The sequence below is a fragment of the Oreochromis niloticus genome, linkage group LG13 (genome assembly GCF_001858045.2).
Source record: "Oreochromis niloticus isolate F11D_XX linkage group LG13, O_niloticus_UMD_NMBU, whole genome shotgun sequence".
Classification (NCBI taxonomy): Eukaryota; Metazoa; Chordata; class Actinopteri; order Cichliformes; family Cichlidae; genus Oreochromis; species Oreochromis niloticus.
Genome location: NC_031978.2, coordinates 21606797 through 21628536, shown reverse-complemented (window position 1 = coordinate 21628536; position 21740 = coordinate 21606797). Strand labels below are relative to the sequence as shown.

General features: G+C 41.1%; 2 protein-coding genes across 6 annotated transcripts; one reads left to right on the top strand and one right to left on the bottom strand.

Moving 5' to 3' along the window:
* The first annotated feature begins 256 nt into the window (after positions 1–256).
* On the top strand, positions 257–9935 carry msh6 (mutS homolog 6 (E. coli)). 2 transcript variants are annotated; one of them, XM_005474020.4, is made up of 10 exons: positions 257–655; positions 2360–2562; positions 2670–2848; positions 3037–5608; positions 6118–6401; positions 6534–6651; positions 6743–6832; positions 6951–7105; positions 8193–8392; positions 8506–9935. In XM_005474020.4, the coding sequence occupies exons 1-10, from the start codon at positions 396–398 to the stop codon at positions 8585–8587; spliced, it is 4143 nt and encodes a 1380-aa protein (XP_005474077.1). In that variant the 5' UTR covers positions 257–395; the 3' UTR covers positions 8588–9935. The 2 variants fall into 2 exon arrangements, with proteins under 2 accessions (XP_005474077.1, XP_003441053.1); XM_003441005.5 differs by having other exon boundaries at positions 2357–2562.
* fbxo11a (F-box protein 11a) lies at positions 8700–21642 on the bottom strand. Of its 4 annotated transcripts, none has more exons than XM_013269073.3 (23): positions 21262–21642; positions 19941–20051; positions 19255–19379; positions 19067–19148; positions 17874–18018; positions 16681–16810; positions 15973–16056; positions 15723–15855; positions 15530–15636; positions 15286–15397; positions 14929–15035; positions 13714–13851; positions 13272–13489; positions 12995–13175; positions 12771–12893; positions 12459–12544; positions 12248–12324; positions 11962–12105; positions 11675–11785; positions 11428–11535; positions 11215–11323; positions 11037–11135; positions 8700–10374 (listed from the first exon to the last, which is right to left on the bottom strand). In XM_013269073.3, exons 3-23 carry the CDS (start codon positions 19357–19359, stop codon positions 10245–10247), a joined length of 2529 nt encoding a protein of 842 aa, XP_013124527.1. In that variant the 5' UTR covers positions 19360–19379; positions 19941–20051; positions 21262–21642; the 3' UTR covers positions 8700–10244. The 4 variants fall into 4 exon arrangements, with proteins under 4 accessions (XP_013124527.1, XP_005474075.1, XP_003441052.1 ...); XM_005474018.4 differs by having other exon boundaries at positions 19966–20051; XM_003441004.5 differs by lacking the exon at positions 19941–20051 and having other exon boundaries at positions 21262–21641.
* Positions 21643–21740: the final 98 nt, after the last annotated feature.

Below are 21740 nucleotides of genomic sequence, written 5' to 3'. Positions count from 1 at the left end.
TCTTTACCTCAACATTTTATAAACACAACAAAGACAGTGGTTTGTTCCAATAAATGACAGTGCTGAGTGTCTACATGACAGTGTAGTTGTACTTATCCGCCTGGAAATAAAGTTTAGAGAGAAAAAAGAAAAAGACCTCTGGGCGCCAACAGCATGGCCAACAACAAAAGTTGTGTTTGGGTCACGTGGTTCGCACATTATAGTATGCTAACTCGTCATTGGACGAGGCTCGTGTCCACGCCCACAACACCCCGTACGTGTTTCCCGCGAACGGCTTGCGTTTGCGCCGTGACGCTCAGTAGCTGTACGCTAGCTGGTGGAGGAAGGTTGGGGGTGGTTGTCGTCGGAGTTATTTAAAATACAAACACAGGGAAACAGACTTTCAACTCGCACACATGGCGAAGCAAAGCTCGCTTTTTAATTTCTTCACCAAGTCTCCGCCGCTAGTCGCCAAAGCGAAGCCGAGTCCCTCCCCGGCGGAGGCAGACCTGCCTTCCTCTGTAGAGAAGTCCAACTCCTCTCCGAAAGAGCAAGCTCAACAGACTCCGCAGCAGACAAAAGACACCAACAAAGCTAAGAAGGAAAGTAAGTCCAAGCCAGCGAGCGGAGGATTCAAGAAACTGTTTGGCGACAAGGCCCAAACAACCAAAGAAAGGTGAGTGAGTTTGGGAGCCGTGTAGTTGCTGGATTCGGGTTTCGTACAGTTTTCCTTCCCTCTGCTAAAATTTTTTTGCAGGCCCCCAGAAACACCAGCGTAAGTTCTCTTTTTAAATTAACGTTATTAAGACCGCTTAAAATGTGAGCTGACAGAAAATAAACATGTAGTGTGACCTTTCTTTTGTGCTACGGACACGTGAAATTGGGGGTGACTCGAGCAGAACAATGTTGGCTGTTGGGTCAAATCAATGCTAATGCCTGTATCTATCAAAGTGGAGGGTGGGTGGACTTTAGGGCTGCCGCGATTAGTCGACTAGTCACGATTACGTCGACTATCAAAATCGTCGACGACTAATTTAATAGTCGACGCGTCGTTTGAAGCTTTGTAAGATCCCCAAAGACGCAGGAGTAAGTAGTAGGATTTAAGAGTGTAATAACGGACTGAAACAGAAGATGGCAGCACTGCATGTACAAGGATGCCAGCTGCCGTTAAAACCCGAAGAAGAAGAAGCTGTGTCCCAGAATTCATAGCGCGGCCCTGCTCAGTTTCCAACAATGGCGGCAGCTAGTTAGTTTTAATATTACTCTTATTATTCTTTCTGGGTCACAAAATAACGTTTAACATATTTTCAGGCGAGAATGTAGCTGTGTAAACCTCAAATATCTGCTCAGTTTATGAAGACATCACATATTTTCAAAAGCGCTCCGACGTTTTCGGAGACGTCTGTTACCCACCAGCTCGATAGCTAGCCGGGGTTCAAAGCTCGCTAGAGCCGGTGAGAACACCGAACTCCCGGCAAATCATTTTCAAATCCACCGCCGTCTTTCGCTACTCAGGTTAAACATGATATATAAGTCACTTAGATAACTTAAAAATGTTATTGTTTGGCTTTTTTCAGTATTTTATTTGTTCCTGAGTAAATCGGTTTGGCTGAGATTAAAGTTACAGTTTTTACACAGCTGAATAAAAGTCAAGCAGACAACTGATTATCAGGAGTGTGAGATGCTCGAGAATATACTCCGGTGTCCTGTTATATTTTAGATAGCAAGGAGCGGCTGAGTTTATTAAACTTCACCGAAACAATCTGGAAATTTCATTAAAATTTAATAAACTATCATCTTGTCTTTATTTTTTAGTTGGCACATACCTTAAACACTTAAAGCTGTAAGCTAATGATAGTTATATAAGAGCAGATGCATGCTGGTGCAATAAGCTGTACGTTGTACGTCCAGTGGATGCATGATCTGATTAGTCGACTAATCGCAAAAATAATCGGTGACTAGTCGACTATCAAAATAATTGTTTGTGGCAGCCCTAGTGGACTTATCACTATCTTCTGTCATAGTTTAGGCTGTTTGGGCCATCTCAAGTGGGCACCACACCCCTACCCACGATAGGGGGAGATGATTTTTGACATGTGGCCTTGTGTGCTTTTAAGATCAAAGGATTTGCGAAATTGAATTATCACAAGTGAATTGCAACTGCTTTTGTCTTTCCTGCACCTCTGTTTTACTATTTGAAACTGATGATTATATTTAAGATGGGCATGTTGGACTAATAAAAGTCCAAGCTGGTGTTGTGGTGTTGCTTTTCCACACCATTCAAGAGATCGACTGTAACACACAATGAGTCACGTTTAAAGTTAATTTTACAGCGTTGAAAGATGTGTGAAAGTGTCTTTGCTCTTCTTATCCTCAGCAGCCCTCCATGCTTATTCAGTGCTGGCGCCCTTGTGTGGGCAAAAATGGAAGGGCACCCCTGGTGGCCGTGCATGGTGGTACCCCAGCCTCTGACTGGGCAGCAGATGAGGGGCCATGGTCGTGACCAGCGCATACATGTTCATTTCTTTGATGAACCTCCAACAAGAGGATGGGTCAGCTCTAATAGAGTCAGAGAGTACCAAGGTTGGTTGTTCCTAGTTGCAAGTGCATCAGTGGCTTGTATCCCTTTGGGGGCCATTGTTTGCTGTCTGTTCAGAGTAAGCTGGAATTTCTTTGTATGATTTGCACAGGCTCTGACAGCAGTGATGCTAAACCTGGAGGAGTCTACTTCTGTGGCAAACCTTTAATTCGTCGTGCAATGGAGCTGGCTGATGGAGTTATGTTTGACAGCCCAGAAAAAAGATTAAAGATGCCTCTCTGCACGGACCCATCTGATGTAGAAGAGGAGGAGGAAGATGAAGAAATGGAGGTTACCCGATAATTTCTGAATACAATATTTTACCAGTGAGGTCATGAAGTCTAAATTCTCCTGTAATATTAAAAGTAATGTTATTCCCAGGGCAGCATTTTCATCAGTAGCTTTAGTCGCATGGTGTAATTATCAGCTTGTCATTACTGGGGGTTTTTTTAAATTTATATTTTATTCTTTTTTTCCAGCTTGACAGCTTAGTAGTGACTGATGAAGAGGGCAGTGATGAGTATGACAACAAAAGCGAAGCCCTGAAGCCATTCAAAGTCAGTGCAAGTTTATTCTGTGCATTAATGGAAAAAGGAAGCAAAGCCAAGCGCCGTCGCATTATTGCGGCCTCAGATAGTGACGGATCAGATGAGGATTTCAAACCAGAACACGCTGCGTCCAGCAGTGAGGATGAAGAGGACGGAGGGGGGGAAAGCTGTGAAGAGAAAGAAGAGAGCACCGAAAAGTCAGACGTGGAAAGCCCCATCAAGCCTGCCAAGCGCAAACGTCCTGCAGAAAAGTCAGCTAAAACAAAAGCAAAGACATCTACTGCTCCATCTGTTACGCCTAAAAGCATTCCAGCAGCAGTTGCGACTGACACAAAATCTCGTTTGTCAGCCTTCTCTGCTCCCGAGAGCTTTGAGAGCCAGGCGAATGGATCAGGCTCCACTGCAGGGGCAACAGTTTGGGATCATGAGAAACTGGAGTGGTTGCAGGACGGCAAGAGAAAAGACGGCAAACGGCGGCGACAGACAGATGATGACTATGATCCTAGCACCTTGTATGTGCCAAATGACTTTATGAATGAAATCACTCCTGGTATGCGTCGGTGGTGGCAGCTCAAATCTGAGATGTTTGATACAGTGATTTTCTACAAGGTGGGAAAGTTTTATGAGCTCTACCACATGGATGCTGTGATTGGAGTCAACGAGATGGGACTGACATTCATGAAGGGGACTTGGGCGCACTCTGGTTTTCCAGAGATTGGCTTTGGACGTTTCTCAGATGTACTGGTGCAGAAAGGCTACAAGGTGGCTCGTGTGGAGCAGACAGAGACCCCAGAGATGATGGAAGCGCGCTGTAAGACGATGCTCAAGCCCACTAAATTTGACCGTGTAGTGAGAAGAGAAGTGTGCAGGATTATCACACGTGGTACCCAAACCTACAGTGTGTTGGATGGTGCTCCTTCAGAGAGCCAGAGCAAGTTCCTCCTTAGTTTGAAAGAAAAGGCTGAAGAAGAAGGCTCCGGCCGCTGCCGCACATATGGAGTCTGTTTTGTAGATACATCAGTGGGTTGTTTTCATGTCGGTCAGTTCTCAGATGATCGTCACTGCTCACGCCTGCGTACCCTCATAGCACACTATGCCCCCGCTGAGGTGCTCTTTGAGAAAGGAAACCCATCTGTTGAAACTCGCAAAATACTCAAAGCCTCTCTGTCCTCTGCTCTGCAGGAAGGACTTAATGCAGGAACACAGTTCTGGGATGCTCAGAAGACTCTGAAAACCCTCTCAGAGGAAGATTATTTTAAAGAGGCAACTGGCAAGGAGCAGGGGACTGGGAGCAGCTTTCTCCCCGCTCTTCTAAAAGAGATGACATCTGAGAGTGATTCACTGTGCCTTACTCCTAAGGAGGGCTATGAACTAGCACTGTCAGCTTTGGGTGGATGCATTTTCTACCTGAAGAAATGCTTGGTGGACCAAGAGCTGCTCTCCATGGCTAACTTTGAAGAATATGTCCCAGTTGATGTTGAGATGGAGAAAGCTGCAGGACCTGCCAGTTTCTTTGCCAAGACTCGTCAGCGTATGGTGCTTGATGGAGTGACTCTGGTAAACTTGGAAATCTTTCAGAATGGGTCAGGAGGAACAGAAGGGACACTGCTGGAGCGTTTGGACACCTGCTCTACTCCGTTTGGAAAGAGGCTTCTGAAGCAGTGGCTCTGCGCTCCTCTGTGTAACCCCACATCTATCAGGGACAGATTGGATGCAGTGGAGGACCTGATGGGAGCTCAAGCCCAGGCTACTGAGGTTTCAGACCTTCTAAAAAAACTTCCAGATCTAGAGCGCCTGCTGAGCAAAATCCACAGTATCGGGACACCTCTGAAGAGCCAGGACCACCCTGACAGCAGAGCAGTTCTCTATGAGGAAGTGACCTACAGCAAGCGCAAGATAGCAGACTTCCTCTCAGCACTGGAAGGTTTCAAAACGATGCAGGACATCATTTCTCTCTTTGCTCCAGTTTCAGGCGAGTTTCATTCCACGTTGCTTTGTCAAGTTATCAGCCTCAATAGCGAAAAGAACGGCCTCTTTCCCGACCTCTCTGGTGAACTCAAACGCTGGGACACGGCCTTTGACCACCAGAAAGCCCGCACTACTGGAGTAATAACCCCCAAAGCTGGCTTTGACCCAGAGTACGACCAGGCTCTGACTGGAATCAAGAACTGTGAACGAGAGCTGCAGGATTATCTGGACAGACAGAAGAAGAGACTTGGCTGTAAAAGCATGTCCTTCTGGGGAACTGGGAAGAACCGCTATCAGATGGAGGTTCCTGACAGCGTCTCAGAGAGGAATGTCCCTGAAGAGTATGAGTTAAAGTCTACAAAGAAAGGCTGGAAGCGTTATGTGACAAAGGAGACTGAACGGATGTTCTCAGAGCTGCAAGGATTTGAGGAGAAGAGAGATGCTGCACTCAAAGACTGCATGAGGAGGCTCTTCTATAACTTTGACAAGAACTACAGTGACTGGAAGACTGCTGTGGAGTGCATGGCAGTGCTTGGTAACGATCCCTTTTTTTTTTTTTTTTTTTTTTTTTTTTCTTTTTAATTAAAAAGCTTTTTTTCTTTTTAAACAGTACAAATGTTTTCTTCATCTTCTCGATATGTAATTTGGTTTTCACTACATCGGTCTGCTCTCGGTACATTTCCTGCAGATATTACAGAGAAACTGTCATACTGTGTTTTTTAAATAATGATGTTGCACCAGTCTGAGGGCTTGTTAGAAGTAAGTTCATTTATTTCACAGCTTGGCTAAGTCTCTCTTTCAGGGAAATTCTATGTTGATGTTTGCAGTTATTTAGATTATTGCATAGTTTTTGATTTATGAAAGTTTTTGGACCACTGGGACACATCCCAGCCACAGATTTGGTTTTATTAATTTTATTGTAGGAAAGCAGACCTATAAGACATGCATTAAATATGTGCATTTTTTTTTAGTTCTTAAATGTAAATAATTAAATGTTCAGTACTTCTTTTTTTTTTTTTTTTTATCTCCCTTTTTCGTCCCCAGATGTGCTGCTGGCCTTATCTCGCTACAGCCAGGGCAGTGACGGGCCTATGGCCAGGCCAGAGGTCGTGCTTCCCGAGGATGACGCCCAGGTTGCACCCTTCATTGACCTCAAGGGATCCCGTCATCCCTGTGTCACCAAGACCTTTTTTGGCGACGACTTCATTCCTAATGACATCTTCATTGGCTGCCCTGGCACCGGTGAAAATGGTGAAGATGACAGTCTGGCCTCTTGCGTCCTCGTCACAGGGCCAAACATGGGTGGAAAGTCTACTCTAATGAGACAAGTGGGTGTTTATGACTATATGTATAAATGTAAACATACATTTTCACATGTTTTCTCCACAGTCTACATAGGCAGTGTCAGTTGCAGTCTCAGTTGGTCCATATTAAGATAACGTGCTGCTCCTGTTGTACAGTGTGGACTCGTGATCATTCTTGCCCAGCTGGGTTGCTACATTCCAGCTGAGAGCCTCCGCTTCACGCCAGTTGACAGGGTCTTCACTCGGCTGGGCGCCTCAGATCGTATCATGGCTGGTAACATCAGAGACTCTTAACATATTAGGAATAATGATCTGAGCTTGTGCTTCATGAGCTGAACTTGTATTTTCAACTCTGTGCTCTACAGGAGAAAGCACTTTCTTTGTGGAGCTGAGTGAGACTTCCAGCATCCTGCACCATGCCACTAAACACTCACTTGTGCTTCTGGATGAATTAGGTAAGCATTTATTTAGTTTGCTTATTAAAGCTTATTCACATGATTGGTGGATAGCATAGACTGTATTCTCAGCACAGTATTGTTGTGGTGTAATTACTGAGCTGTGAACTGCTTGCAGGAAGGGGCACAGCCACATATGATGGCACAGCAATCGCCAGCGCTGTTGTCAAGGAGCTTGCTGAGAAGATCTGCTGTCGCACTCTGTTCTCTACACATTACCACTCCCTGGTGGAGGACTATGCCAACAACCCTGCCGTGCGTTTGGGCCACATGGTGAGTACAGCAATGCTAATCACACTCGATACTCGACAATGCAAGGTCATTTAGGACGGTAATAAAAAGACAAATTTATATACCAATTAAATGGTACATTTTGCAAGGAAATGAATCCTGAAATAAATAAATGAGGCTGTATTTTTATAAATTAATGTAAAATATAATGTTTAAATGATTAGCAAATTATTGTATTCTTTTTATTTACATTTTTCACAGCCTTGCAGCTTTTCTTTGTAAATGGGTCAGTGTGTGTCTTTAGTGTGTGTGCCCCAAGTATCCAGTATTAGCTGAGTTCTTGCTTTCAGAGTGCATTAATGAGGTTATGTACAAGACAAATGAAAGCAAAAACCTTTAGTGTGAGACAATAAATTGAGCAGTTTGTGGCTACATCTGCTCTTTGAGCACAGCTGCATGCCTGGAGCCCAAGCCACAACCGGCAGCTTCCTGCTCTTAACATTTTGCTGGTTTAGTAACATGGTGCAAAAAATTGTAAGGTTTATTGTAGGGTCTACCTTGCAATATAAAGCGCCTTGAGGCAAATGTTGTTGTGATTCGTTACTGTATAAATAAACTGAAGAAATAAAGATATTATGAACACACCGGAATTTGATCGTTTCAAATTGTACATGGCAAGTTTCACACAATTGCCCAGATACTATTTACGATTTGTTAGTCTGTGTTACTTTAGTGTATCATATATAATGTGCACTATGGTGACATTACTGTAAACAGCTTTGGTTTGTGAATTTCTGTTATGAAACCTCAGGTTGAGCCTTTTAGTTGTCAAGGCATGACAACTGAGTGAGGGATGGGACCTAGAAAATGAGGTCATAAATTGGATGAAGGTCTCATTTAGTTCTTATCAACTCATTAGCAAAAGTGTTTAGTTGGGTCATAAAGGAATGGCAGCTCATTTTGGACTTTTTTTACAACCAAAATTGCCTCCTGCTGTTCATTAGGGGGAACAGCAGGAGGCAATGATTTATTTGTCAAACCCGGAGGATTTACTACTTTTTTTTTTTTCTTTAATGCAGTCTGTTTGTGGGTTTTAAGTATCATGTTTCCCTTTCACCCCCTCCTTCAGGCATGCATGGTGGAGAATGAGTGTGAGGATCCAAGTCAAGAGACCATCACTTTCCTCTACAAGTTCATAACGGGTGCGTGTCCTAAGAGTTATGGATTCAATGCTGCTCGACTCGCCAACCTACCAGAGGAAGTTATCCAGTCAGGACACAGGAAGGCCAGAGAGTTTGAGAAAAGCACCGTCAGTCTCAGACTTTTCAAGTACGTATTATTGTTTCGCATCAGTTATTCTGCAGATACTACAGTGACACACAATGCTGATCTGTTAAAGTCAGAGCGTGGTTACTTATGTTCCCTCCTGTCCCCTCATACAGGAAGCTGTGCCAGTTCGCTGAGGATGCTGCACCGGACAGCACCCGTTTCACTTCCCTCATTCAACTGCTCAGTACTCTGTAAACTGTTGTTAAAAATTCGATGCATTTTTGTGTTTGTTTTGTCATTAAAAAAAAAACACTACTGAATTGATCTAATAAAGTTTATTTTAAAAAAATGACAATGTTTCATCTAGGAAATTAAACCCTTTTAATTCACGCTAGCGCCTACATAACGGTTATTGAATACTTCACAATATATTAAGTCTAGATGTTATGATACATGCATACATTTCAGTCTGTATGAGAACCCACAATCACCAGTACACATGAATTGGGGGAAGGGGGCAATAAAACCAATAAAGCGCTGTATATAGATACTTGTCTCAGCTTCAGTAGAGTAAAAGCCTCTTTAAATTCTCCAGCAACATTGGCAAACAATGGGAAAACGCATCAAAACTTATGCTTTCATAAGACTCGGCTCTTTCATTTGGAGGACATAAAGGAAGCCAGAAGTTTGTAACCTAATGGGCTGTTAAACAGCATCTGTGCCTGCGACGGTAGCGAAAAAGACACTTGTGTCTAGATTACTGAACTGAGATCAATTCACAAAGTAACAGCCTAAATGGCCTCAGCTCACAGCTTTTTCAATGGCATCTTGATTGTTCAATATTTTATTGTCAAATGCTGACCAGGGCCAGAGATTATTAAAAAGAAACCTGTCTTAATTAGCTTATCATGGGTTAATTTCCAATCAAGATGCAGTTGCATGTACATCTGTACTGTCAGGTCTTCAATTAAAGTAATGGTGACAGGCCAACAGATACTAAACAAAAAAATATGCATAGATCATGTAAAGCAGACTGGAACATCATCAACAAACAAGAAGATATACAAGTCTTGTGAAAGCACAATTACACATCTATTTTTCTGTATTGCAAGTGTAAAGGAGTCAACATTGCTGGAGAAAGTGTTTAGTGTTTTCCTCTCTTGTCTCTGATCTCTTTCACAGAAAGAAGTTAGATACTGCGACATGAGTATAATTACAGCAATTCTAGGGTATAATAACAAAAAAAAAAATTAAAACACTTAATAAAATAAAGACATTCAAGTACAGTAAGATTTTTGCATGAAAATACAAAACTACACAAAAAAAGCATTAAAATCAAATCTCAACAGTTGTCTTGAAGAAAAAAAAAAAAAATGCTGAAGTGCTAGGTCATTTTTCCCGTACATATTATACGAGCACGTCGGTTGCCCAGTGATGGAAGCATTGTTGTATTTGGGGGCTTTTGCCTTTTCATGAGACAAGCTGTAACCTCTTCTGACTGACTCTCCATGGTGGATCTGTACACTGCAGTATTCCGTTCATCCGCTTCCCAAAAGCAGATAAGCCTCGGTGGATTTTGTCCAACTCTCACCGGCATCATTTACTTGACCAAATCAACAGACCCACAAATCCCGAATCAGTCGCTCTTCTGCTCTGTCCCACTGATGTCATCTTTTGTCAAAAAATGTAAGGAAAAGAAAATGTGAGGCATCCATAATCACCTTTTTTCTAAATGTCTTCTTTTAGAATATCCGAGTCGCAAGTCTTTTTTTTGTTTTGTTTTACTTTTTAAAGTCACTGTATATTTTTGCCAAAGTGAATCTGTGTTTTAGTTTGGAATTGCTCATCCACGGCACAACTTAAAGTGTCTTATACGTCCATTACTGCTGAAGCGCAGAAGCACCTCGGGACTTCAGTTGTGCTGCAGTGTATTGGACTCTATAGGGGGAGCTGAGTCATACAGAGTGTCTGTGTCATGTGTCGGCTCTCCTGCTAACGTGCAAGGATTTGACAGCGTCCCAGCACCACAGTCACAGAAGAATCTGTAGGCAGAGACGGAGGAGGAGAAATAATTATGTTTAGTCCCCAAAAACAAAGAAGACAGTACATTATATTGTATTTAATGTGCCTTTATATATCTGTGACTAGTAAAAATTAAACGGTGTATTCAGACCCCAAGCTTCTTATAAGTAAGCATGTACATTATTCTCTTTACCATCAGGCAGACTGACTAGTTTTGTTTCTCTTCATTCAATTCCTCCTACCACTGTCTCCATCTTAGCCAAAATCTGCTTATTTGAATTAATTATCAGTGCACTTAGCAACAAGCCATTTGTCTCAGAGATGGTATCCTTACATCAGCAAATAAAGATGTGGCAAGTTAAGCCAAGCTTGCATTACAAAGTACACTGAAACAGCAGTGATCTGCTGCAGCTTATTGATATCCACCATCATGAGAAACACTGCTGCTGCTGCTGCTGCTTTCCTCTGCTGTGTGTGTGAGATGCAGGGAGAAAGAAAGAGCAGCAATTCTTAACTCCTTGTTTTGTGAATGCTGTGTTCTGCTTCTGCACTTTCACTCTGGTCTAAAGTGGGGTGCTTCAAAGGAAGGCACCAACAAGCCAGTGTACAAAGTCTGTCATCCATTTACATCCAGGGTGTATTTAGTTTGTTCTGTTTACTAGCATGCATCAGTCAGACTTACCTATCGTGTCTGATGAACTCTACATCATGTCCTTGGTGACACTTCTTGATACAGTTCACGCAAATGGCGTTGCGGTCTGTTGTGTTACAAGTGTGACACCTATGGAAACCCAAGGTGTGTTTTTTAACAATCACAAACAAAAATAGCTGAGGTTAAGTGAGAGGCGAAAAAAGTTTACCTGTAAAAATCGTGCATTGGGTAGCTGGTGTAACTTGAAATCTTGTACAGGCACTGACCTCTGCTCACAGCTTTTTCAATGGCATCTTGATTGTTCAATATTTTATTATCTGGAGGAAACAGCAGAAATTTGTACGCTGATGTTTTGATCTGTTATGAGAGTTCTGCATTTTTATTCAATAATATTTAAAAATCTTTGCCATTAATACTATACCTTTCATTGTAACATTGACACCAGACGCAAGAAACAACCCCCCAAAACGATTGTTGAAGATCTGATTGCCCTCTAGAGTCGCCGTGGCATGGTTGGTGATTTCAATACCTAGTTTTACATAAACAAATAAGAATAATCTCTTTACAAAGACACAGTGATGTTGAAAGTCCACAATAATTAAATTCAAGCATCTCATCACAAGTTTTAAATCATGAGCTATTAAAGCTAGTGTGCATGCATTACCCACCTGCAGCGAAGCCATCAAATATCCTGTTTTTCCGCAGTACTGGGTGACTGTTGGTGCTAATGAGGACCCCCGCTTGGGCATTTCTGAAAATGTCATTCTCCTCTAGCAAACCTAATAACAGAAAATGGACTTTTAATCTGACAATTCACTAAAATACCAAAAGATGGGATTTACATACCAAAAGATAGGATTACATTAATTTAGGTCTGAATTTCCTCATATTATAAAGCCAAATTGGATCTCCACTGCTTGTATTTACTCCACTTCCACAGTCATAAATCGGTTACCTCTTCCTCCGTTGAATATACAGATCCCGCCATCTCGCCCGTCGTGGATTTTATTCCTCCGCAGGGTGGGGTTGCTGTCTGTCTTTATCCACACACCTGCCATTGCATTGTCAAAGATCTCATTGTCCTCGATGAAACCTAAGCCTAACGAGAAAAAAGAAAACAACAATATACATTGATGTTTTGTTATTGAGGCAACATGCCAAAAATATTGACACACTGTTTAAACAGTATATTAACAATGGCAATAATGAGAACATAAGACAGAAAAAGCTCCTCTTCTCACCTGAGTTGTAAACCAAAATGCCGCCATTCTGGCCTCCCCAGATCTTGTTCCGTCTGATCTTAGGATTGCTGCCCGTCCTGCGGAGGGGGGACACAATGGAAAGGTGAGCCGCTGTTTCAATACTACTCTACCAGACCACCCTAACATCAGGACATCACTCAGGTAAATCTTTGCTTATGTTACTTGTTATGATTTGTCATGTTACACAAACCTTATTTGAACTCCAGAGTACATGTGATTGTAGATATCATTGTCTTCAAGCACACCATGGCCATTGTCATAGAAGTAAACCCCAACCTGTTAAAATGGCAGTGAAAATATATTGGCTTTTATTTAGCATTTCATAATGTGCTTTTATATAAATCTGGTTTATTCCTTTATCCATCTTGCTTTAAATCACAGGACGTCAAATTGGTCTTAAATTGAAATTTGTGATCTCATGACATCAGAAATTTGTGATCTCATTATGATCAGATGAACAGTATAGATCCCTCTAGGTGTACTAACTAGCCTGTGATCTGACCTGCTTCCCGCTGTGTATCCTGTTCCTCCTCAGCACTGGCGTACTGCCCGTTGTAACCCACACTCCTGCCAGTGTGTTGCTGTACACCTCATTCTCCTCAATGACTCCTTGTCCTTTTTCATGCTGCATGAGACAGAAACACACGGTTTCACCTCATAATAGAATAAGAAAGCTGGAATGAAAAACCCTTAAATATGCAAAACAATATTTTCAGAAATATTTACCACATATATTCCTCCATGTTGGCCATCATGAATCTTGTTGTGCCTGACAATAGGGCAGCTATTTGTCCTGATCTGGATTCCTGCCAAGGCGTTACCATAGATGTCGTTTCCTTCAATGAGGCCTCTGCCATCACCAAAAATATAAACTCCACCTTGGTTACCATTAAAAATGGCATTTCCCCTGTTTTGGACAGAACAACATATTTGAGAACCCGAATAATCGGATAGATTTGAATGCTGACCTGATTTGAGCTCAAGACTTTCAGTTCAAACTGACCGTATTGTGGGGTCACTGTTGGAAGTGATCCACACGCCTGCAAAGTTATTTGCAAAGATCTTGTTTTCAATGAACTGGCCGCGGCCCTTTTCATGCACGTAGATGCCTCCTGTCTGACCATGATGGATCTCACAACGAACCACTGTCGGATTGGCGTATGCCTTCACCTCAAAGCCGGCTATACGGTTCCTATGGATATTACAGCTCTCAAAGTAACCCTGGAAACAGAGATTGATAGGCTCATAATAGGTTTGTCAAAGTGGTTTTTAGCTTATATGTATGTTATAGGTTCACCATCATCATGTTGTTTTATGTTTTTCACCTAGTTTACCTGCACTAGTGTTGTTTGGCTACTACACATTGTACATTTGCATTTCTTCTCATACAATTTAGTGGCTGACAAACATACACAACATAAAACCATCATTAAAGTGGATCTCACCATGCCGTGGTCAAATGTAAAAACTCCCACGTCTCTGCCGTGGTGGATGTGATTCCGTCTGATGATTGGGTTGCCGTGGTTTTTCACCCAGATCCCAGCCAGAGCGTTGTTTGAAATCTCGTTGTCTTCATAGATTCCCTGAACGACATGAAGAATTGCATTTAAAATAAACCTACTAGTCCCCAGCTGGCCATGATCCTTTATGTAAAACCGCAGTTTTTCCTTTTTTGCCTTTGTCTTATCCATGGCCAGCTTCTTCTAATGGGAAGTTCTTCCTGAAAAGCTACATCACTGGTTTGAAAACACAGCTTTAGCAAATGTGATCAGAATAAAAGGAGCACTGGTGTAAGGCTCTGAAAACAAATGGCAAATCCAAATAACATAATTTATAGTTCTTGATTAAAAATAGCAGCTTTTCCAACCAATCCTGTCAACCTAAACATCTGCAGCAACACAGCAAGAATTCTTTGGTCATTCCAGTTACCTACTTTCTAAGTGGCATAAAGGTGAACTTACTCTTTCACTCACAAGATATATAATATTTTTCTTTTGTTTTTTTTTCCCTGTCAACAGATGTGTGTGTAAATCATTTGCTGGTAGGAAACACCAAAGTTAATGTAGCAAGTAAAGTTTTATTGTGCATAAACCAAACAACTATAAATCTCCCTGCCCTGTCAGTTATTTGTATGCAATTACATGTTTTCAATGCTACTCAAGGAGACAGTTTGGCAAGAATGTGTTCATTCATTTACATTTGCCAAGGAGACTAATGTGATTCTGTAGGTGTGCTTTGCCTCCAGCAGATGACCAGAACACTAGAAACTGGGTCTGAGGCCTAACCTCTTGCCTTGCTGAATGACTCACTCATCACAAATACATGTATGATTATTTGGACATGTTTAATACTAACTTCTAGCACTGTAACATTATACACGTGACAGAAAATAGCAACAAACAAAATAATAGGTCAGCTGCAAGTCTGTTGATTAGTTTCAACATTCCTTTAACCTTATAGATAAAAGACTGTTGTCTCTACACTGGACTTAGACTTGTGATGGTATTCACATATAAAGCCAAGCAGGAATGTACAACTGTGATAGATGCACGTCACTGATGCTGCTGTTCCTTTAGCTCTAGTGAAGAACACGCTCAGCAGAAGCTGACATATACATTTAAGTTTATATTTAAATAACATGAATAACAGGTGTGCATTACCTGTGCATGGTCAGTGATGTAAAGACCAACATTTTCACAGTCACTGATGTTGCAGTGCTTGATTGTGGGACAAGCACCCTGACCACTGACACACACTGCTGACCCCACTGAAAGAAGCACGACAATGATATATTAGTCCACAAATGTACCTGTCAAAACAAGCAATGAAAACAATCTGTGCGCCATCATGGAAAAAAAGAAAAAGAAAATAATACTTCAGCACAAACACATCAACACAAGACCTAGGTAATTCTCAGCCATTTTGTCTTATGAGGAACCAAGAACAACTTTAGTTTCTGTCAAACGCTCCCACTGACCCCTCCAAAGGCCTGAAAAGTCAGGTCTAAGCAAAATTACCTGTGCACGTGCTGCGTATGATGCAGTGGTCAATGATGGGGCTGCAATTGACTGTAATCTCCAAGCAATGGTGTGCATTGTGGTGCTGGGCGGATTTATCATCAGGATTAAACTGCAGGAGAAAAAAAACTGTTAACGTTGACTGTGACAACAGTAGCTAAAACAGGACTAAGATACATACAACATGGGAAAAAAGGAAACATTTACTCTATATGTGAGGAAAGAAATATCAGAGTCATCTCACCCTAATGGTCATGTATCCAACATAGGCATCTTCTGAGCCTTCCATGAATACAAACGTAGAGTCTCTGGTATTCTCAATGATAACTTTCTCTGCTACTTTTCCAGGAGCTGCAAAAAGACCAGACTGGTTTAATTAGAGACCAGACTAAACAAGGGCGCACTGAAACCGTAACCATGACTACAAACGCACTTACCAGCGCCAATCATTGTGATAGGCGACTCGACGTAGATCCATTCGTCTGTGTAAATACCAGAGTGGACAAATATCAGGCCGTCAAAGTGAGGCTCCTGACCCCCTCCAAGAGCATCCTCAATGGTGTCATAGTACTGGGGGAAGGAAAAAGAAAAAAGTAAGAAAAGAGAACAGGTCAGATGAATGACCGCAACACTAAAGTGGAAGATTTGTTTTGTTTTGATTTTAAAGTATGTAAAAATTACACTTACAAACATGTTATCTCTTCCTTTGTATCTGGCAGGATTACTGTAAAAGTGTTCTGCAAAGCCTGGTTTTACATGTGCGCCTTTATACTGGGGGAAAAAAAGGAAGAAACATTCATATTATTCACATGTGGAAGAAGTGAATAATTTAAGTGAACAATTACAAAAGGATTGCATAATGAAAAAGATGGAGGAACAAAGGGAAAAGACACATTTTTACTGAAGGGAAAAGAAAATACTTAAGATCATTGTATTACAGAGAAAATAAATGTAAACACTATTTCAATCTTTAAAAACATCCTCTTCTATGCTTTTATTTCAATACTGAATGTCACTTTGTGACTTCAGCTATATCCACAATGGCAGAATTTACAGTTGCACCAAGGTCACAGAAGAATCATTCAAAGATTCAACAATGACCTAGTTCCTGTCTCAACACTGGCTTTAAAGTTGCTCAATAATGCACTACTATATAAAAACTGGATTACATGTATAAGAAGGTTCTACCCAAATGGCCCCACCTCATTCCCTTCAATTTTCTGATTAACATTTTGATGATTAAAAAGGTTTTACTGTAAAGGTATTTCTTAAAGCATTTTAGATCATGTGGTTTTCATGGCCTGCTTTATTTAGGACTGAAGTTCTGCAAACATTATTGAGGTCACTTTAGTCTGAAACCAATGCTACTACATTATATGTCAGTAGTTTCCATACCAACTGCTGAAAACTTTCCTTCCACGGGTTTGGCTGCTCATATTCTTCTGGATTTATCTGGTAGAATTTCCCTGCCTCGGGGTGCATCATGGGTCGCGTGTATTCAAAAACCTCCATGTACAGCCTCTTCCTGAAATATGAAGGCATATCAGGAGTTCACATGATCATCCTCGTTCGATTTGTCAGAATTCCTTACAATACAGAAGTCATTGTTTGGCAAAAATGTGATGACCACATTCTAAAAAAGTCACGTCCACAATATAATTGTTGATACACTGGCCCACTAGCAAAAAGGCTGCAACATTATATGGTGGCTGGGCTACTTTCATTTGTTATTATTAGTAGTATTAATACAGACTACTGTCCTTCTGCACACTAGTAATGATGAGCCAGCACCCAAGACTCGAAGAAGAACCACAGAAACAATTATACAGTGTATGTGTGCATGTGTATATATATTTATGTTTTATTGAGGCATTGAAGACAAACTAATGCAGTGGGTGCTCAAAAAGTGCTTGTTCTGAATAGACTGCAGCTTACAGCATGAGTGGGTTATTGAAGTCATTTGTGGCAGAAGAGAACAGGGTGTCAGCAAAATACACGGCTGGTGCTGGTTGCCAACATTTAGCTGCAATGATTCAACAACACAGGCCGCAAACTGCAATCCAGATTTTTTGGTAAATCGTGTCCAGACTTCTGAATCCATCCACTCAACAAAGGTGAATGGTTCACGTGGCATCATGAAATTAAACGACGCTGTATTGATTAAAAAATAAATTGTCCCAATGACGAGTGGGAGGACAACATTAAACCAAAGTGCTCATCCAAATGACTTCAAGCTCAACAGTGTATGTACCGCAACAAATCGACCAAGTCTGAAGTACATCTGTTCTAAAGAAAAGTAAAGCAGTGACACACACCCACACATCTAATTATTAAAGATGGATTACTTACAACATAAAATGAGATTTCTGTTGCTGGTAAATCACCAATAATGTCTGGTTTCTGTTAGATTCTTAACATGTAATCAACAATTTAAATTTAGATTAACCATGTTAAAAAATGCTAATTTAAAGTTAGTAAAGGCTAATGGCTATAGAAACAGGGTATTCTTCCATGTTAAAATAACCGTAAAAAAAAGGGGGGGGCACAATAAATACCACAAGATATTTTGTCATTTTGTCATGTCTCACCAGAGGATAGGGTCATTGGCCAGCTCACTGAAGCGCTTGCACACACATGCTGCACGGCACAGGTCCTGCTCCAACAGGTATGAGAAGATCTTTAGCACCACCTCATCTGGAAGCTTCTCTTGCAAATATTGCTCTGCTGGAGCTGCTGGGAGAAAGACAATCATGGAATTAGACATGGATGTAATGATTTTCCAATTCCACACATAAAATCCATCCTCAATTTTTGGGCCATGGTTTAGCTCATACAGACACAGCATATTCATCTGCATATTCATCGGCTTTCTCATAATGCAAACACAGTGTTGAGCTTTTCGCCAGCTTAGTAATTTGATCTTTTTGTCATTTTACTTCTGTTAATTGTGCACATAAATAATCCATTTTTTAAAAAGGTATTAGCTCAGCCTCTAACATGAGCTGCTCAGTAGCAGTCACCGTTGTTCAGAGACTCTCGATGACCTACAAGTAATTTTAGTTTTAAACACAGATCATGTGGAACAACAGTATGCACAACATAAGACATTCTGACAATTGTAAAGGCAGAACCAAATGCCATCTAACAAGGCAAACAGTTATTTGGGATGCTTGGGCTGGAGCTACATTATATAAAAAGACGCCATACACCACAAATAACAGACTTTATACTTTCCAAATGACAAATTTATGGAGTTCCTTCACATTTTTAGCAAAGACATTTTTAGAGAGATTACTCTGAAACATCTTTATACTGTAACACAGTCATTTTCCCCAAAATTGCCAATCATAAGAATAGCTAGGATGGACTGAAGAATAAAAGTGTCATGTTAAATCCACCAAAGAGTAACTGCCATTGGTTCTTTAAAATTTATACCATAGTTTCTTGTCATATATTTCTTTTAAATTAAGCTAGCGATGACATTAGACCCATATAACTATGTCATAACAAGTCTGTGTACCACATAAGCCTCTGGTACTCATAACGTTTCAAACCTCCAAGAAAAAATATAATCATAACATAAAAGATTTAGTGAAAAGAAATATGACACTCTGTATGACATACAACTGCACACTACTACCCAACAAGACAGACTAACAGACTAAATGAGTTATAACTTGTTCTTCTCATTGCTATCTCCAACTGCTTGCACAATTAACCCTTACAAGCTGCAGGGAACAAAATTTTGAACATGCAAGTCAAAAAATGTCTTCTTACTTACCTGGTAAATCTTGACACTTTCCAGAAACTCTGGGACGCTTAGGTCGGTGTCCAAAGTTTTCTGTGGTTGAAGTGGAAGCACCCTGTATTTAAAAAGTCATAGAAAATATTTAGAAATGGTGCATGCCTCAAAATTAAATTAACATCTTTTAGGCAGTTATCCATCTCTAAAATTCCTAAGAGACGTACCTCCATGCTTGGCTTTGTCGGACACACTGTTCTCTTGGGTAGAGACTTTCTTCTAAGTTGGTAGGGACTATTCTGAGCTCCAGGACCGGATTCTTCTGCAACCATATCTGCAGGAACGTCCTCATCTGGAAAAAGTGGAAGATAAAACCAATGAGTATATACAGCTCAACGTATTAAACCAATACAAAGATAAGCCTGTGTTGATGTATTTTCAACATATTTTTGGTGTAACGTTTTAGTATGCTCATTAGGAAAACTAGTTTAAAACTGACTGTCCAAAGAAAAGCATTATCTTTTTCCTTTTCACTTTGCATGCATTTTCTTCTCATCCTATGTGGTGTAGCTTCCTCTGCTTTAAAGCCCTGAAGCATGTTTCTTTATCTGTAAATACAGACATTAATTTGCATGCATGTGTCGAACATTTGGTTGAACAACAGGCATGACTTAACAACTTTAATTCATTGTTTAAAAAAAAGAACAACAACACAGATTCAGCTTCCTTTACAGCGTTTATCTCACAGGACAAAACCCAGTAAAAAAAGTTGTTTGACTATTACCTGGTGTGTGAAGAACAAGCTGATTACAAATCCTATCAACCGGAGATTCAAATAATTGGAAAATTGAACTAATCAGAGTATGAAGCCTCAGCTAAACGAGACACACACTATGTTTGTAAGCCTATTCACCAAGGTATGATGAGTTGATAGCTACCCCAGATCTCTGCTTGTTGCTCTGGTTTCAAGGATGACTCTCACTGGCTACTAGGCTTGTAACCACTACAAACAGTCTGTTAGACCCTGCAGCAGAAAAAGCATGTTCTCATATAAAGCTGCAAAACTGACAAAAAGCATATGTTTTAGTTAAACAAGCCAGCAGAACCTAACAGACACTATCATGTGGATTAGGAAAAGCAGCTGTTGGGTATCTGTTATCTACTATGCCTTGCCTAATTCATCTACTGCCTTGAAATCACAACTGAGCTACACTGCAAATGTGGCCATGAATAGATTAACTGAGAAATAGAGATGAAGTCAGGTAATCTAATAAATTCTTTTTATTAAGATGAACATGATGGTTTAGTCTTTGATGCTCTATTTTGTAAACATTAACAAGTCGTATTCCTCTGTTTCACTTTCATAATGAGCATCCAGCACATCTTAGGTTAACTGCCAATTGATGCTGTGAGCTCAAACATCACAATATGAGATTAGTCCAACTGTAAATCAGATTAAAAAACAAACCATTAATGTGGCTTATTAGTGTCCCCCAAGACCGACCGGGTCTTTACTATAGTTCTTTCAGGCATAGCAACTGTGATTAAATAGCATCCTTTGCAAGCAAATGTTTATTTTGGAAAAAAAAAAAAATCGCTGGTGTTACACCGTCTGTTAGACAGTGCTACTGTAACAACTAAAACATAATGTGACTAGGACAAATAAACCAAACAGTATTAACTACTAACCTCGCAATGCCATGTTACTGTTATAATGGACATGAAGTTTTTATAACGACAGGACGCAGACAGCTAGCCAAACAGGCTAATAATAACAGCTAAACTAGCACAGGCTAGGTTAAATTAGCATGCTACGACAACTGACACTTTATGTCTCCTCCCCTGCGTTTGTTACCCATAGAACCAGCAAACCGCTGTTTATCACATGTCATTTTCAATATTAATCGAATCTCACATAACACAAAACACAGCTAAACACCAGCACGAGGTGAGAAAAGCAAAAGAAAGGCCGACTCGGAGAAAAAAAAATCTAGCAAAACAAAGCGCGGCCTGAATGCTAACTACAAACACAAAAGCATCGGTGTTTCCTGGCTGCATTGCGACCCTTGGTGATCGCTCTTACATTCACAGCAACCAACTTTACCTTAATGTGCGCACATATAAACAACAAATAAACGACAGGCGTAACTGCCCAATCACAAAACACGCAATTCAACCTCAAAACCAGCTATAATTCACTCCGGTAATGCTAACACTCGCTGAGCTAGCATTACCTCTTTCCTGGTGGTTCCTCTCCGGCTGCACCGGGCGCGGCCTCGATACTCGCCTAGGTCTTCTGCTAACGTTACTTGCTCTGACGGAGTTCATTTGGGGTGTTGGTAATCTTGAGGAAATATCGAAGCCTTCACAGCAGAAGAGGCAACGCCGAGGACACCGTCTATGTCTTTTTCGTCAGCATTGCACAATCTGCCATCTTTAGCCGAGGCTCCCGAGAAACGTATCGCGGTGTGTTAACTCCCGTTTCCCCGCACTGGTATTACGTCTAGCCCCGTTCTACTGTAGCAGGAGGAGCCATAACAGACGAGCACAGTCCGTCAGGCCTCAGTCACATCACATGGGAGGACCTCTCGCCATCACGTCGCCTTCCTCGTTCAAGGCGGTCTATTTAACAGTGTTACTTTAGCCTTTTAGAGCCCAGCCTTTGGAGCATCCATCATGTGAGAGTCTGCTGTGAGAAACAGCCAACCTCTTG

What these genes read in the sequence shown, in the direction of transcription:
- msh6 (XM_003441005.5), top strand. Translation starts at nt 396, where the DNA reads ATGGCGAAGCAAAGCTCGCTTTTTAATTTCTTCACCAAGTCTCCGCCG. An exon ending in GGAGTGCATGGCAGTGCTTG is followed by an intron (nt 5,609 to 6,117) that starts GTAACGATCCCT and finishes TTTCGTCCCCAG; the next exon opens with ATGTGCTGCTGGCCTTATCT. An exon ending in CTCAGATCGTATCATGGCTG is followed by an intron (nt 6,652 to 6,742) that starts GTAACATCAGAG and finishes TGTGCTCTACAG; the next exon opens with GAGAAAGCACTTTCTTTGTG.
- fbxo11a (XM_003441004.5), bottom strand. Translation starts at nt 21,355, where the DNA reads ATGAACTCCGTCAGAGCAAGTAACGTTAGCAGAAGACCTAGGCGAGTA. An exon ending in AACAGTGACCCCACAATACG is followed by an intron (nt 13,176 to 13,271) that starts GTCAGTTTGAAC and finishes TGTCCAAAACAG; the next exon opens with GGGAAATGCCATTTTTAATG. An exon ending in TGTCAATGTTACAATGAAAG is followed by an intron (nt 11,324 to 11,427) that starts GTATAGTATTAA and finishes TGTTTCCTCCAG; the next exon opens with ATAATAAAATATTGAACAAT.